At 37.4% G+C, this 16,749-nt stretch overlaps 1 protein-coding gene across 10 annotated transcripts; it reads right to left on the bottom strand.

The window, feature by feature from the left end:
* Window positions 1-649: 649 nt before the first annotated feature.
* Window positions 650-15,935, bottom strand: DPEP2 (dipeptidase 2). Of its 10 annotated transcripts, none has more exons than XM_046899372.1 (11): window positions 15,532-15,935; window positions 10,188-10,455; window positions 9,350-9,476; window positions 8,727-8,856; window positions 8,261-8,402; window positions 7,344-7,413; window positions 6,662-6,838; window positions 6,083-6,170; window positions 5,349-5,424; window positions 3,616-3,751; window positions 650-2,378 (listed from the first exon to the last, which is right to left on the bottom strand). In XM_046899372.1, exons 2-11 carry the CDS (start codon window positions 10,316-10,318, stop codon window positions 2,196-2,198), a joined length of 1,260 nt encoding a protein of 419 aa, XP_046755328.1. In that variant the 5' UTR covers window positions 10,319-10,455; window positions 15,532-15,935; the 3' UTR covers window positions 650-2,195. The 10 variants fall into 10 exon arrangements, 9 of the variants coding, with proteins under 9 accessions (XP_046755328.1, XP_040562930.1, XP_046755329.1 ...); XM_040706996.2 differs by having other exon boundaries at window positions 15,565-15,935; XM_046899373.1 differs by having other exon boundaries at window positions 10,347-10,455; window positions 15,565-15,935.
* Between the last annotated feature and the right edge of the window lie 814 nt (window positions 15,936-16,749).

The following is a 16,749-nucleotide window of genomic DNA, read 5'->3' as shown; positions in this document are numbered from 1 at the left end:
GACAGAGGTACTTCATTTCAGAAGATGAGGGAGATACAATGATATTTGTCCTTTCGAAGTTGATTCTGTGGTACAGATGCCTACTGAACTTTAAGTACTCTACATCCAATTTAAAACATGTAAAAATCCTTTCACGGCCTAAACAAGTCGCTCACTGAGTAAGTCTCATGCAAGCAATTCATCTGAAGTATTCTCAGATAACTTTGTAAGGAGCAATGGAAAGGGGGACTTCTATATGACTGCACATCTGTGCAAAATGTTGTAAAGTAGAGGTTATCCTGCCTTGATGTAGCCTGCCTAGTTCCACATAGCTTGACCAAGTGATCTGCTGCTGGAAACACTGTCATCAAGGACTTGCTGCAGTGACGTGTCACCCACGTTTCCTTTTCATAAGTGCCTGCTCAAACTTCTCTCCAGGTTAGGCTGCATTTGAATGAAGATGAAGCTACCTACCTACCTCCAGGAGCCTGCAGGCTTCAATCTATCTGACTTTCTTCTGTCTACCATGGGGGAACTAGCTTCCAGTGCAGAGTAGAGCTCAGGAGCCTCACAATACCATGGCCTTCCTTCTGCAGCAAAGTTGCACAGTTATTTCGGGGCTTCATATGGTTTTGAACTTTACACTGTTTTTTGAGATTACAACAGCATCTAGAAAATTTTAAACAATATTTTATTTAATTTCATATTTTTCCACAAGGTTACAAATTAAACATTACACAAGTCAATAAGTGCAATACACTACAGATAAAGCAAGGAAGTAAACCACAAATATCTATACCATGGTGAAATCAGAGTGATACAAAAGTATTATCCATGCCTTCAAGGAGACAAATGCATTTTTAATCCATGCTAAAGTATTGGGAAAAAAGTACAAATTAGGTGGGAAGGTGACAACACAGAAAGAAAAAGGCATCTTACATTTCAAATATGCAATGAACTTACTATCACAGTACTATTTTTGTGAAAAGAGACCATGGATGGCAGTTTTCCAGCAGCTTATGAAGCTATTAGCAGAAGTAGGGATGAGAAGTAAATATCTGCATTATTGCATTCATCGTTTGACCAGTATCATATGCTTTAAAACAATTTGTGATATCCATTAAGCGGTATTGAGAGGGCAAAACTTGTGCTGAAACTCTCCACTGTATATCCATAAATAGTCTCAGTATTTGTTAAGAAACTGTTCTTAAAAACTTGGCTTGTATGCACTAAAATATTCAACATGGGTTGTAAAGAATTCTTTAAGTGTCCCTAACACATTCAGAATATACTTATCAGTGAGACCAGCCTACCAGAAGAACTAACTAAGCTTCATTTTGAAGCAACAGCAGGAACCGTATTCCTCCAGAAACAATACTGGTACATGTATGCAGAAATGAATGGCAGAAACAGTCTCAAGTTATTCTAGAGAAAAAGTGACTTGCTGTTTCAGTCCTGTTCCTGCTTGAAATTATCCTGAAATTATACATGAGTATCTAAAACACTACCTGAACATCTGTTCCTTTATTTTGCTAACATATGAATACGAGACACCTACCTTCTCCCTCCAGTAACTCTCCAGCTGCCCATTGTCCTAGTCAAGATTCAAAAATGAGTTTAGTACTGCAGAATGGTTCCCTAAAGCTAGTTGTAGGAATGAAAACTGAATTCAAGTATCCGCATCATCCAGTTTGTTGTCTAAAAAAAACCCAAAACCTACAAAACACACACAACCACTCTTCTACACCTACTGGGGTGGGGGTATCTTCTCTGACCAATGATGACACCTGTACCATATAGAAAGAAGTAATATTGGACAAAATCCTGGTACAGAAGTCTCAATGTCTTAATCATGTCCACTAAAGCCTGTGTGGTACTACTGATTCCAGACCCTGGTATTACATCAAATGCCACACCATGTGTACCAAAATCACGTGTCATGTACTAGAGGATTTATTCATTAGGCTCAACTATTTTCTATTTACAAAGTTGGTCCTTGTTTGATCAGGGTGATAGAATTTCTCACTGCTAATTCTAAATGGTTTTGCCACAACATTTAAAATCTACACTAACTTTCAAGTGTGCAGGTGAAAGTATGGAAACAATATTAAATATTCCAGTCTAGGTCCATATTAACAGCTCACCCCTCAAAAGGTAACTAGTGGCATTACAGTCTTCTCTATTCTCCCTGGAATCCACAGATGTTATAATTAATACTATAATATTAAATATGGTACAAATACAATTGTTAGACTAAATGACTGTGCCATAGAAGGAAATCCAAAAGACCTGTCAGGTTGAATCTGAATATTATGTAGGTCTAGGCGACAGGAATTTTGTACTTCTTCATGAGGGATTTCACTCTCACCCACATCCATTGCTCTACTAATCTTCCGCACCTAGAAAAATTCAAAAGATTGCCCTTAAAAGCCAGACTGACACAATGGCAAAAATCTTAATGTAGCTGGCAAATTCAATGCTGTTTCAAGTGAAACCACTTAAACTGTATTGCAAAAACATATCTGAACTCAAGTAAAGCAGCATCATTATCCCATTATCCTCATATTTACATTCCAATGGAATCCCAGTATCCAACGAATTCCCGGTAATAGTTACAAATACATTATAGCAATAGTCACAGTTCTGGCTGTTCTTTGCCTTGGCTTCTACTACATGCAAATGCATAAATTGAAAGGCCTTAAGTAAACAAACTCATAAGTATTCTTCCCTGAAGCCAGCTCATATCCACGGGACAGAATTTCAAAGGTGTCTAAGTCAGAAGGAAGACGATCAGTGAATCTCACAGACTGATTAAGTATGATGAATGCCTGCCTCTTCCTGTCAGGCTGCCACCTATACAACTCCGCAATAGGCAGATATTCTGGCAGATTAGTTGAAACAGTACAAAACTCCCTGATTTCCTTACACCTAACATAGCTCAAAAAGGTAAATGGGAAAAAAAATACATTGTCTATAAGGTTTTGTGTGTAATATCTACTTATTAAATTCTGTAAGGAAAAACAAGAATAGGCAGGCAGCTTGCGATTTGCAACCTAGGCCTTTTCTAAAGAACTTAGGGGGTTCTTACTGTTTTCATACTGTCTTTTTTCTTGCCACTTCTCCCTCATCTTTCTTGGCTCCTTTCTGTCATTTATACTTCAAGTTTTCTGTGATCTTAGTTTTTACATTTATTGTCCATTAGTGACCTAGACATGACAAGAGCCATTTGGAAAGGAGCTGATCCTAGTATGAGAACTTAATTGAATTTCAGGAGTCAGCATTCTTTACTGCATCAACAAACACAGGTAAGAACAAGGTCTACATGGCAGGAAAATCATCAGCTTCTCCAAAGTTGTGAAGTGACTGTGTTTAGAAGTCAATTATGTTAACTTGTCCAGACTACCCCGGAGAGAAAAAGCCCCACAGAGTTCCATCCACTCTCTCTCACTTTCCTTTATTCTGCTAATACTCTCTTGACATCTTGGTTTCTTTCCTGGTATTTGGAATTATTACATTAAGTGCTTGTGCTCCCCCATGACTCTCTCATTGAGCATTAAAAAAAAAAAAAGCAATGCATCAGCAGTGTCTCTCTTCCCTTTAGTAAGAATCAGCATTCAGTTTATTTTTTAATCTTACATTTTCCACTTCCCTGAAGACACGGAGGAAGTTCTCCTTTAAGACTCCTTTTAGTTCAGTTTCATTCCATCCTCTTCTAAGAAGTTCCTCAATCAAAGAAGGGTATTTTGAAACATCTTCCAGTCCCTCAGGGAAACTGTTGGCAAGAACCACACAAGAACATTCAACACAGATCATTTAAAAATGTACCAAAAATATATATTTTTTTAATATAGTCTTTTGCACATATTCACTTCTAGAATGAGCTTTTTATACCCACTTCTTCCTCTGAGATGTCAAAAAAATGAAGAATTCAACTGACATAACACAAAGTAGGACTGAGACACCATGCAAGACTCTTTTCTGCAGAGATGATCTCATTAGAACTAAACGATGTATTCTGGAATGAACATGCACTTATGTGCAGGCAGGATAACAGCATTGAGATATTAAAGAAAAAGAAAAAAACATTGACCCTCCTATATCTGGCCTTCAGAGTAAGAGGGAACATCTGTATCCCCAGTGAAGTTTGTATAATCCACTTAAATAACTGAGGAAAAAAAGGGTACTCACAAACACATGATGTGCTAAGGAGTTGCAGGCAGTTTTGTGTACTCTGTTATTTAGTCATTTTTCCAAACAAAATACAATTAGAATAATATTGCTTTGAACTCAACAGTTTGGGCAGTGAAAAGAAAGCTATTCAGAACCCCCTGTTGAAGAAATTACAGCAAGCAAAATTGACATGTGTCTTGTGCTAATTCTTATTGGAATAAAAAGGAATAAGGATCTGCAAAAACTGCAACTACAAGCTAACTTGTATTTCCATGAGTCTTGGACTTTGTTTTGAAATAACTACTATTTTCTGTTACCTCTCTTTTTTGTGGAGAAGTGATGGTAACCATACCTCAAGTAATCTGCACTGCTACTTCATGCCAGAGCTTAGAACCTTAACTCCACCATCAATGAAGCTGATGGCCTTTGTGAAAATGTATGCAATAACATGTGTTCTTTTTTTGTAAACTGCATTTTCATTATGGAGATTATACTTTTAGACCTATCTTTGGCTGACTCTCATGCAAGCTGACACATTGCTTTTACATCCATCCTGCTTTACAGACTTGAGTCTCAGCATGATTTTCACATTCAAGTGTGTCTCACCCCATTAAGGGAAAAAAAAAAAGGTTATGCAGCAAATGCCACCCAGTCTGCTCTTCCTTTCTGCACTGTAATATAACACTTGCCCACGAGTGACCAGAGAAGGTTATGTTTTAGACTGTTCACCATGCTCTGCTTTCCTCGAGCACATGCCAAGGATAGCTGATCAAGCCCAGAAGGCAGGAGTGGTTACGTAGCCCCAGGGCACTTTAGGCTTTTCCCTCTAGAAAGTAACAGCAGAGAGGAGTTTTGCAGCAGTCCTGTGGTAACTCATTTACCAACTGAAGGGTGAAGCATATTTTCAGTAATTCATCACTGGTCTGGAGGAAGGCACCCTCTATCATCATTTCTGTATGCACAAACTGCTGCCTACAGCACACATTTACAAAGCTCACAGTCCATTAGAGCTAGTTTCCACATCTAGGGCACTTCTTCATGCATGTAATATTTGTGGTCTTTTTTCATAAACCTTGTTTTAGCACTCATCACAAGACAATATGCTAAAACTCTTTTAGTCTACCTTCTTTTTCCCCAAAAGGGATCAAAATTTTTACAATTTAAAGAGCAAATATCAATGTATGTAGGATTTTACCAACCGTTCCACTCCATCATAATCACCACCAATTCCTATTGATTCTGAACCTGCAATTCTCTTTATGTGGTCAAAATGATCTGAAAGAAAATAACAAAGGAAACAACTTCTAAGCATATTCCAGGAAGAAATAATTCAGTTCAGACATACTGGCACCAGACTACTGTTCTTAAACATGTATTCATGGTAAAAATTATTTTTAAAAAGTAATTCAAAAGACATCCTGATAATACAGGTTAAATTTTAATAACACAGTTGATGTATTCAGAATATTTACTGGTGCTCATCTGGGTATTACATGTTACAATGTGCATCAGATAGCAGTCTTCAAAATAACATCTAAACCAGTGAGATGAAAACAAAGAAAAAGACACAGTCATCTCAGCACATTAAGTCCCATCAGAAAGCCCAAATATATCAACAGATTTCTCATTACCCATTACATACCAATGTTCTGCACTCTTAAATAGAAAGGTTTAAGGTATTTTCCAACAAGTAACAATTACTTTTGGATTAATGGTTCTTGGCTTTATGTAGGAGTAACAGTTCCTCAAAGCTATGCACCTTGTAGCTCTTGTTGTTGTTTAAATGAATATTAGCTCCAAAAAGACTCAGAGCTGGGATAGTGTGGGGAAGAAAATAAACAAACAGTACCATTTACATAGTCTGAAAAATGACCCAGATGGCAAGAAATTCTTAGAAGCCACCCAAAAAAATCACAATATATTCACTTCAAACCTGCTAGGGTAGAAACATTAACAACTTTTCTGCCACAGGCCAGTACATCTGCATTGAATGTCACCATAATAATTCCCTTGTTCTTTTTCTGAAAGAAAGGAAGAGACTGGTGATGAGTGTCCGCACGTGTCCCGCAAACCTCATGGGCATCTTGTGCAGAATCTTTTCTATTTATCCACCAGTGAGCATAACAACAGTATACATCAAAGATGAGATGGCAAAACAAGGCTTTGCCTTTCTGCCCTTTACCCTGGATTCATTACATTCTCATGTGTCCGAAATCACCAAAGTCTGGTGACTACATCAAACAAACTCAACCAGAATTTCAAAGAATTTGCAACCACTTTATTCTTGTATTGTGACAAAACACAACCCAAAGAAGATACCTTAGAAGTGAATGTGTAACTTGCTGCTCTGGGATCTGCGTAAATCCATTTCATAGATGAGGGGGTGAAATGTAAATACCATGATTTGCATGTATAAATTTACCTCAGACTAGCCAAACATCGGCACCTCCCCCTCATTTTGTTGTTTTTGGTTTTATTTTTGCTTGTTGTTTTTGTTTTTTTAAGCACTCACCAGCTTCTGAAGGATATCATCAGGAACGTTTCTGGAGTGATTACAAACAGAAAATGCAGAAGAATGGCTGAAAATTACTGGTGCTTTTGAGATACGTAGTGCAGTTTTTGCTGTGGAATATGAAGTATGAGATAAATCTATCAGCATACCCAGACGATTCATTTCCTTTACCACTTCCTAGAACAGATTTACAAACAACAGTGTCAGTATTGTGTTTCCTTAAAGGAAACTATTTAGATAATGTATGTAACCAGATAAATTCTGCAACTGTCAGCTAGTTATAAGCATATTGCAACTTCATGGGCTTCTATTTACCTATTAAGTTACCAGTGATTTATTCACTCATTATTAACTTGAATACCACCACATGCTTAAACCTTTAAAAGCTTAATCAATCCAAAATAAATTTTTTGAGTTGTTCTTCACATCTCACTACTTCTACTTTCTATTTCACACATCAGAACCGTGTTGAAACAGTCATTAGAATGAAATCTAATACATTTATTACAGGGAATTATTTATTACTATCACAGGGAATTTATCTTTATTGAATCCTAATCACTCCTAACTAGCAAGAACTTACAGAAATTATGTTTTTAATGATAAGTTGTTTTTGTAAAGGTCAGGAGTTGTTAGTTGCATGAGAGATTGCTTAGATTATCATTCAAAAAGAGATCCTTACTTGGCCGAATTCAGTCAAACCAGTAACATTAGGATAAAAGTTGTGTATTCCTTTAGATGAAGACTCAGACCTTAAAAAGAGGAGTGAGAGTGGAGAGTCATATCATTTTGCAGACTACAATATCAGCAACGGAAACGTCACATGTTATACACAATAAACTCATATCACATAGACAAATTGAGGAATAATGAGCTGCATAATAAGTATCTTGTTCATACAGTGTTCCATATATTTACAGTTCAGGTCTGTTGCATATTTGTGAAGCAATGACAAGCAAAGAGACACTAGTCTGAATTTTTCTGATTAAACAAACCTTCACCAGAAAACAAAGGTGAACTGAAATGTCAGTTACCTGTCAGCCATAAAGCCAGTGTTTCAGATCTCTCTGCACACAGTTCTCTTTTGCCTTAGTCACTTCAAAGGAAGTTTGTTAATCCAGCAAAGAGTAGGTGCTCATATTCTGAGAGAGGAACTGAGTAACCATCTCCATAGCTGCATATGGGACCTGTACTTCTGAGAGGATGGTTTTAAAGGCTTCTGACTGCCAAGTTCTTAGAAAGCATTTACGATCTTTAAGCCACATTACATGCAACTTTTTTTTTTTTTTGTTATTTTTGTCTGGTTTGTCCTATGCAACTCTCTCTAGTAAAACCAAGTGGAAGGCAACTTTCCCATTCTTCTGTTGCTAACAAAGATTAAAAACTTCTAAATTGTCAGTGCAGGAAGCACCACACAACAGATCCTTCAGTCACCCACTTGCTACAGAGCAGGTGATTGACCTCCCAAACCTGTCATCCTTGACTTGGTTTGGACTGAGTATGACATGGGCAGACTTTATTTGAATCCACATTTTTCCCCTCCTGGAATTGCCACCACTTTGCGTGATATGATTACACAAACACATACGCATTAGTTACCAAGGAGTATTGCAGGAATGTGTTAAAGTCATGTAACGAACACCTAGGTCATAATACATCCTCAGTGCTGCCAAACTGCTGTCGATGGAGTGACCACCTTCTATTCCAATCAAACACGCAATCTTCCTACTGTCAGAGATACCTGGAAACATCAAAGTAAGACAACTCCAAAGCAATTTCATACACTATTGAGGAAAAAAGTGGTTATTGAGAATTGCAAAAATAATTTTCCATATAAATATACCCTGAAATAAAGCTCCTGTCTTACAAAAATATCAATATTATCTTATGATGCAGCAGGCCAGGACTTTGCACAGTCAGATATTGAAGTTCAATAGAAGAACTGAAGTTACTCTTTAAATTAGGATAACAAACTTGCCTGCTTACAGTTCTTTCTCTTCTGCACAAACCTTTGGAAACCTAATTTAAAAAAAATAATAATAACTGGTGCAAGAGAGAGCATCACCTTGGGAAGTTGTCACAAGTTCAAGCTCTTCATAGCTGTTACACATCCTCTTGACAACATCAATTTGCTCTAAGGTCAGACGTACAGCATCTTTGTTCTGAGCGCTGCAAAGAACATACACTGACCAAAACTGAAAGAGACATTGACAAGTAAACTAGATAATCTGTGTTCCAACTGGGAAGCTACAGATTGCCAATAGTGGAGTTCACAAGCACACATCAATGTGATTTCTTACAGTTTACAAGGGAGTTGCTACTATAATTTTTCCCCTCCAAAGAAAAAGTTGTGCTTGTCTTGAAACATCTATTCCAGACACAATTCAGCTCTCCCAACTTACTCAACAACGCCACAATACATGCAGAAAAGCAGATGCAAGTTTACTATAATTCATTTACCAGAAAGCAATTGCAGCTGTTTTTATTAAGGGTAGCTGGATTATAAACACAAACAGTTGCAATACAAATGACACAGAAAAGTGCCTGTTGCTTTTCAGTATCATTTTGTCTCTCCTCTTAGAGCAGAAAGAGCCAGAACCAGAGCCAATAATACCTCTGTGATTGGGAAGGGAATGAGACAAGTGTCAAACTGTGTTCTCAGACCGTCACTGCCATAAGAGTACATACCTGAGCTCCCACATAACCAGCCTTAAGTTTCAGAAGGTTCGTGTGGGTCTTGTTGATTTCTCTTAAGTTGACTTTACTGATTCTATTTTGGTAGAACATTCTCAGCCGTAGTACAAAGTCATTGTGGCTAGAATAGAAAACAAGTAGGGCTTGTGGTGGAAATAAGTTGTTCCTCTTCTAATCCAAATGTAAGTTCTTCAATTCTTCTTCATTTTTTCAGACCAATTACTGCCAATAATCCTGGTTGTAACAGATACTAAAAATCTCCTTCCTCTGCAAAGCATCTTTATTTCTTAAAACTCCTTCTAATCAGGACAGCAAGAAAGCTTTACTCCCTTTTACTGCTGTTATGCTTTTGTATGTATTTTTCTCCCTACTATTTATGAAGGTATGAAAGAACTAAAATCATCTACCATGCTCCTTAGAAGCAAATGCTCATTATAGGATAATCAGTGCTTCTCCTCTCAGGTTAAAACACACCACAGACATCATTCCATCAAGTTGCAAGGATATCCTTTCAAACCACAGTACCTGCTTTCTAGCTCTGTAAAGAGGTCACTGCTACCAAAGATGCCACTAAATTACAGGAAGGAGACAAGGACATTGTATAAAGGGAAACAATAATTCAGCATTGAAATCTCGCCAGAAAATCACAAATGAATTTACGGTAATACATTCTTGTATTAACTACCCTCTGAATTGGAATTCTGTCCAGCTAACAAATGTCAACAATAACTAACTATTATGCACTAGGAATAGTCTGCATCCTAACACATTTTAGCATCTCCTCCTCACTTATGAAGATTCATTGAGAGTTTAGTTGAAGATGTTTCTATACCCATCAATTAAACGTGTATCTTCCATCAGATTGATAGCTCTCTCTCTCATTGATTTCTCACAGATGAACGGCACAGTATCAAAGAGGAACATCAACATCAATAGCAACAATTTTGTTGGATTTTGCTTCATTTTCAAGTTTGTTAAAGCAAAGAGATACCACAATATTTGCTGACTGCAATTAAACAGGAAAACTTCCAGTCTGCAGACACAGATTTAATAGCATAAGCAGAGCCAAAACGCCCTCTTTCTGGTAAAGGCTGCAGGTTCTGTAGGAAGAAAGAAAGAAACAACAATGAAGAGAATGGAAGGCAGAAACAGGAACAGTAAGATAGCTACATTCTCTAAAAAAATTTAATATCCATGGCTTTTGCACCTATAACCACTCCATAAACATTGCTGCTACTGCCAGCTGACTGCTGAAGGGAACCATTTCTTCATTCAGAACTGACAGCGAGCCTGACAGACTCTAGACTCCCATTTCCCCAAAGCAGCTCCCAAAATAACATAACGAGATAGTTTTCTGTTAGAACAACTTTAACTGGTTTGTTCCCATTACTGGGGATACTTGACACTGAAATGACATGGATACATTTCTTGAGAAATTCAAAAAAATCAGCTTCTCCCTTTTAAGTAAACTCCTTTTTTTGTTGAAACACACAGCCCACCAGAGCACCTGTAAGGGAAATCCTACATTTTTTCCAAAGTACACTTGGTGCCAAATTTCAAAGAGTCACTTTATTTCAATGAAGAAAAATGAGAAAATGGGTATGATAACTTCAAGAGCAATCAATATATCATTTGTTGGTTTGTTTTTTTCAATACAGTATCAAAGCACTTATACAACAACTTTAAGTGCTGGAAAAAAGATGACTTCACAAACAGGATGGAAACACTTGTTGTCTAATGTAAATTAGTAAATGTAAGATCTGCTAGAAAGCAAAAGGACATTTGCAAGGGGAAGATTTTTTCCTACATTCAGAGTTATGGGCAAAATTACCTATCAAGCTGTTGGAGAAGCAATCACCTCCTTTGATCATTCTAGCAAAATCCTAATCTAGAGGCGCTTAATGAATTCAAACCCAAGTTCTGCTAGGATTCTATTGCTGTGCAGCCAGAGCTGAAGTTTTTCCAAAAGGCAACAACAAAAAAGAAAATAATGTTAACTTTTCATTTATTGCTCACTATGAGTCAACATAGTTGGTGTTTATAAACTATTTTCCAGTACTACAAATTTGTTTGTTCAAATTACTAACAGAAATTGTTTTCATGCATTGTTTCCAGAAGTAAAAACAAATACTGAGTATCCAAGAAATGATAAAATTATAAGGCAAAAGAGATTTTGCAATGAGGGCAGTGAAAAGCAGCACAGTGAAAACCATATTCTTAAGATTCTTATATTTCCAGACTATACATGGCTTGCTCCAAAAGTAATGTTTCCTCATTATTTCCATGGAAAATACAACAAAGAGCACAGTAACACTATTTGATAGAGCAAATTCTCATCTCCAAAACATTATTTTTCAACATAGTGACCACCATCTGCTCTGCATATTCACCAGAGATGAACAAGAGCCTACATGCCACGCTCATAAAAATCTGCACCAGTGGAGGTGACCCAATGTCACTGCTGCCACATACCACTCACTGCCTCACTGTGCTCACATCCACTGGTTGGTCTCCATAAACATTCTGCAAGCATCACTGAATGTCATTGGTGACATTTTTTCTGCGCAGAAGAATTCAGTTCTGTACATTTGCTTCATATACACTTCCATGTCAGATGCCATGGAACTTCCACATGCACTTCCATGTCACTCTCATACATTCTGTTTATTGTAGGTGACAGAAGAACAGTGCACTATACAAGATCTCCTTCAAAAGTAATGCCTCCTACTTTATTAAGTTGGCCCACGACAGCAGAGGTTGGTGATATGGCAGTAAAGGTTGAACCTTCCCATCAATATTCTTTTTCATTTTGCTGTGTTACTGATGGCTGCAGAGGGGCAGTCTGACCAAACGATGTCCAACATGGAAGTGAACATGAAGAAATGACTTCACAACTTAGATTTAGAAATTTATAAGCTGCTATTCTGAAAAATCCTTCTACTGTGATGTAAGTTGCTGACATTCCTTTTTTAAGAAACTGGCTTAGGCCTTTTCTGTTCCTTTCATAAGATTTGGGAACATGCTAAACTGTGCGCCCATCTGTCAGAAAGTACTTTTGAAGAGAGAAGTATCGACTCCTATGCAAAAAGCAGAGTATGTGGAGAAGAAAGTTTAGAATCAGTCCTGATTTGGTCTAGGAAAGAAGATCTAGGGCAGGTGAATAAATACAGTAGTATGCAGAAGGTCTGCAAAGCAGCCAAGTAAATTGCTCTTCCACATACTACTTTTCTTCATTGCCACATCTTTATGCTTGTACACAGGAAAAAGTTACTGGAAAAGTCATTTTTTCATGTTGATTTTTCCTTTACTTTTCTTTTTTTTTTTTAATACTGTTTTTAGTAGAAAAATATTTGAATTGGTAGCCACTGTGATGTATCAGTTCTGAACAAGCAGACTTCAGTTTTTACTTTTACTCAGAGAAACTGAAAACTGGTCTTGTTCAACACCTTCATCAATGACCTGAGCACAATTGCTTTCCAACCCCATCATTCTTCTGCACACAGTGTAGGCACAACGATTTTGGAGAATCAAGCTTAGAAAAGGCACCAGTAAAAAGCCCAGAAGAAACTAAATGAGTTTCTGAAGAGATGGAATAGGCACAGTCTTCGCAAATACCTGCAAAGTGAAGCTTTACTGTAGTTAGCTTTTACCATCGCTTTACATTATCTGAGCTCTACACAGCTTGAAGTTGCTATCAATAAAACACAAATGCAGAGAAACACTGAGTGTTCCCCTGCCTAAAAGGACACAGCTGTGCTGAGTATGCTGGCCACATCCGCCATATAAGGATATGACAGGGGAGGAGAATATGTTGCTCTTTTAAAACAGATGCTTCACAGTAAAAAAAGGAAAGACTTTCTACATGCTTCTGTCATTTACCATCTTCAGCAGTATAGGCAAACATTGTATAGTCGTCTTTTCAAAAGGCAGGATAGACCTCAGTGCAGCAAATCTCAGGAATGATATTTCTTTTCATCTCATTTGATGTTCATACTTTTCATCTTAATTTTTATTAAAACTCTTCCTGACAGCCTTGACATTAATACTTAGGTTTGCTGAATTATTGTGATCAATCAAGTATGAAAAGTGCAATAAAATAGAGCTCACAGTTTGAGGTAGTAATATTGCCTGAAGAAAGTTCATCCCCATACAGTCCAGCTAAGCTGAGAGTTCAAGTGGGTAATTGTAGAGTATTTGCAACTGAAGCATGGGAGATCAATTGCTTTGTCCTTTAGAACAATTCCCTCATAACTTCTTTCAGAAAAGGACAACTATTGAATTTCTTTCCTGTTAGGTTTCCAGACTTTACTGTTGTTTTTTCCCTGTCTACAGTTTAAGACTTTCTGACACATTCAGATTACTGAATCCAGTAATTTTTAAATAAATAGGAGTTCTACAAATGCATCTTATCATCTAATGACTACAGATGAGAACTATTTTCTCAGCAATTCTAAATTACTGAAATTCTTCTAACATCAGGATTGATAAGCTTTATGGTGTAAATATTATGCCAACTGCTTCTATAACACTGTGTCCGAGCATGCATTATCAGGCAAAACTTCCTCCAGTTCAAGAGTTCTGACCTCAGTGTTGGGAGGGAGTTCCCCAGAGGGCGTAGGCTGGCCTCTTTGTTAATACAATCTCTTCTTGCACAGATGCAGCAATGCTTCTTTCCTAGACTGCAAACCAGAACCCTCAGAACAACATGTACTTGAGCAAACAACTCTTCAGGATTCCCAGCAGTATGGACTGCAGTAGGTTTCAAAGATACAGACAGAAGACTCTGCATCTGAAAGGGATTCCCTTCTTCCCACTTAGCCCCTTTGGGCCCCTGTCACATGCTTCTATTCTTGCTTAAAAAGGTTCACTGCTCCTGTGTTCCTCTCCATGCCGGCACAAACCATGTCCCCTCCCGACCTTTCTCAACAATTTTTTTTTTTTGGTAGGGTTTTGCCAAGTTCTGAAATATTTCTCATATTTTTCAAATATTTTGATACACCATTCAAGAATAATGCTACAAAGCAGAAAGACACACTCAAAGGCCATGAAGATAACTATTAATGAGCATTAACAAATGAGTTTTACCACAGTGAGTATATTGCTCTCAGAGAAGTAATGAACTTTCCTTCAGCAGCACAGGGATGCCTATTGGAGTACTCGTGCCATAGTTAAGTTAATCCCCACACTCAAATAATGGACAGTTTTTAAAAAGAGTGTTTCCGAACACACCACGGATGTTTTGTGTTTTTGTACTTGCCCACATTTTTTCAAATCTAAAAGAGAACACACAGTTCTGTTTTCTTCTGATTGTGACATGCAAGAGAAAGATTCTGGGGAACAGCAGTTACTGGAAATGTAATCATTCTTGCACTCCTTCTCAAATAGGAGTGCAGCCCTTGAGAAGTTGTTTTTCTTCTATAAACACATATTAGAAATGTATATACATTGTAAAACCCCAAAAGCTCTAACAAAACAGCATTTCTATAGAACAGAAAAAAACATGTTAAAGCATAGTAGTAACAAAGTAAGTCTACATCAACGAAAGAAATCTTTATCTTTCTAATCTAGAAAATGTTAGATTTATTCTTAATAGTAAAGCATGTAAGATGTTAGAGAAAGGTGAAAAAAATTGCTCAAGCATCAGAACTCATCACAAAGGCAAAGCAGCTTTTGAAGACAATTTTCAATTTCAAATTCTTCAATTCAAAATACAACTCATATCTGCAACCCCTTTCTCTAGATCTCTACCAGAGCCTGACAAAATGACTGAAAAAGGACATTTATTGGTTCAAAATTCTTAATGAGAAAGTAGCAAGCCTTCTTCATTCAGTAACATTGTTCTGATACTACATAATTCTGTTACACGCTATAGATTTTGATCCAAACTCTTACTCTTTTTCCACCAGTATTATGTCCACAGTGATTTTCAGGAGTACTTTTAAGCACGAAATGTACCTGCATGTTCCTCAAGCTGTTCAACTACTAACAGTAATCATTTATACATTACCAAATCCCCATTCTATGTATTTGTTCAAAAATGCTATGAGAATTTCCTACTTAAGGTTAGTCTCAAGTCATTATTCCTCAAGAACATACAGTAACAGCACCTTCTATGTTTCATGCTGATACAGACTATGTAAAATATTCTTTATATTTTGACAGTAACACTAATTTACCTTTAAGACTATTTAGGTAAAGAGGACACTCACTTGCATCATTATTCAGAAACCACTTCTTGAAAACTGAAGGAGTATTGCAAGCACCAGACTAAATTAAAAACAGGATATACAAAACACCCGTACTTGAACAGCAGTTAACATAAAATACAAAAACTGTACAGCTTTTTTTTTTCCCATGCTGACTGAGCAGAGTTGAGAAGTGGAAGTTGACATGAGATTTATATTTTTTTCTTGTTTATCTAAAGGCTCCTTGGAGCAGGTTACCTTCTTAGGAAAACGTAGCAGAGTCGTAATCCACGTTCCTCTGTGTTGGATGCAATTGTTAAACCCTGGTACCAGATCCTCCTAGCATCAGGAGAGCAAGCAGTGTCCTCTATTTCTTTAGCTCACACATTACAGGCATCTAGGGATTGCCCCTTGCACAGGAATGAGGTTTGTAAGAAAGTTTCCAGCTCAGCTACCGCCCACTCACACAAGCCTCATTCTGCGCAGTGCTCGATCCACTGTTTCCTCCCTCTTGTGGCAGACTTCTTGTGCAGTCCATCGTGTATCCGTTCGTTAAAAAAAACATGATGCATTTAACACCACTCTGTTTATGTTGTTTTAGACATAGGTGCATCACAGACAGTTTGGAAGGGATTTCTGAAAGGTCATCATCTAGTACAGCCTCCTTACTCCAGCTAAGCTAATTTCAGTGTTAGATCAGGTTGCTCAGACACTTGCCCTGCCAAGTTTTTGATTCCTTCAAGGAAGGAGATCATACAACCTTCCCAGGCCCCTGTTCCAGTGTTCACATTGTGATATTTTGTCCTTAAACGCACTGGAATCTCCTGTTACACAAACTGTGATGGTTGCAACTCTTTCTCTTGCTGATCCGCTTTGAGAAGAGTCTCAGAACTGAATTTGTAGAAAAAACAGGCACAGGTATGCACTTTACTGATGGCCTAATTGTACCACATTTACTATATCTAGACCTTGACGCTGTGCCTACCAGGTTTTAATCAGGACTTGCACTGCCATTGTATAAAAGTTAAAATACTTAGAAGTTACAGATGACCTTTTCAAACATTTCTCTCTCTGAACCTATGGGGACTTTCTATTCCCTTTCTTGGAGCTGTCAGTTTGGAAATACACCAAGAAGTCTGTGCAAAAACATGATCCTAGAGTTTCACAAGAAATACAGTTTGCTAATAATAATTTTTATTCTACTTTATG

This window comes from Gallus gallus, chromosome 11, assembly GCF_016699485.2.
Source record: "Gallus gallus isolate bGalGal1 chromosome 11, bGalGal1.mat.broiler.GRCg7b, whole genome shotgun sequence".
Classification (NCBI taxonomy): domain Eukaryota; kingdom Metazoa; phylum Chordata; class Aves; order Galliformes; family Phasianidae; genus Gallus; species Gallus gallus.
Note: the sequence above shows the minus strand (reverse complement) of the source record. Positions and strands in the feature narration are given on the sequence as shown.

Bases quoted from the DNA above. Each gene is read 5' to 3' on its own strand.
- DPEP2 (XM_046899372.1), bottom strand. From the start codon at position 10,318: ATGAAGCAAAATCCAACAAAATTGTTGCTATTGATGTTGATGTTCCTC. The intron at 8,403-8,726 runs GTGATGCTCTCT...TGATGTTTCCAG, and splicing joins ACTTGTGACAACTTCCCAAG to GTATCTCTGACAGTAGGAAG. The intron at 7,414-8,260 runs GTAACTAATGCG...CCTCTTTTTAAG, and splicing joins CATTCCTGCAATACTCCTTG to GTCTGAGTCTTCATCTAAAG.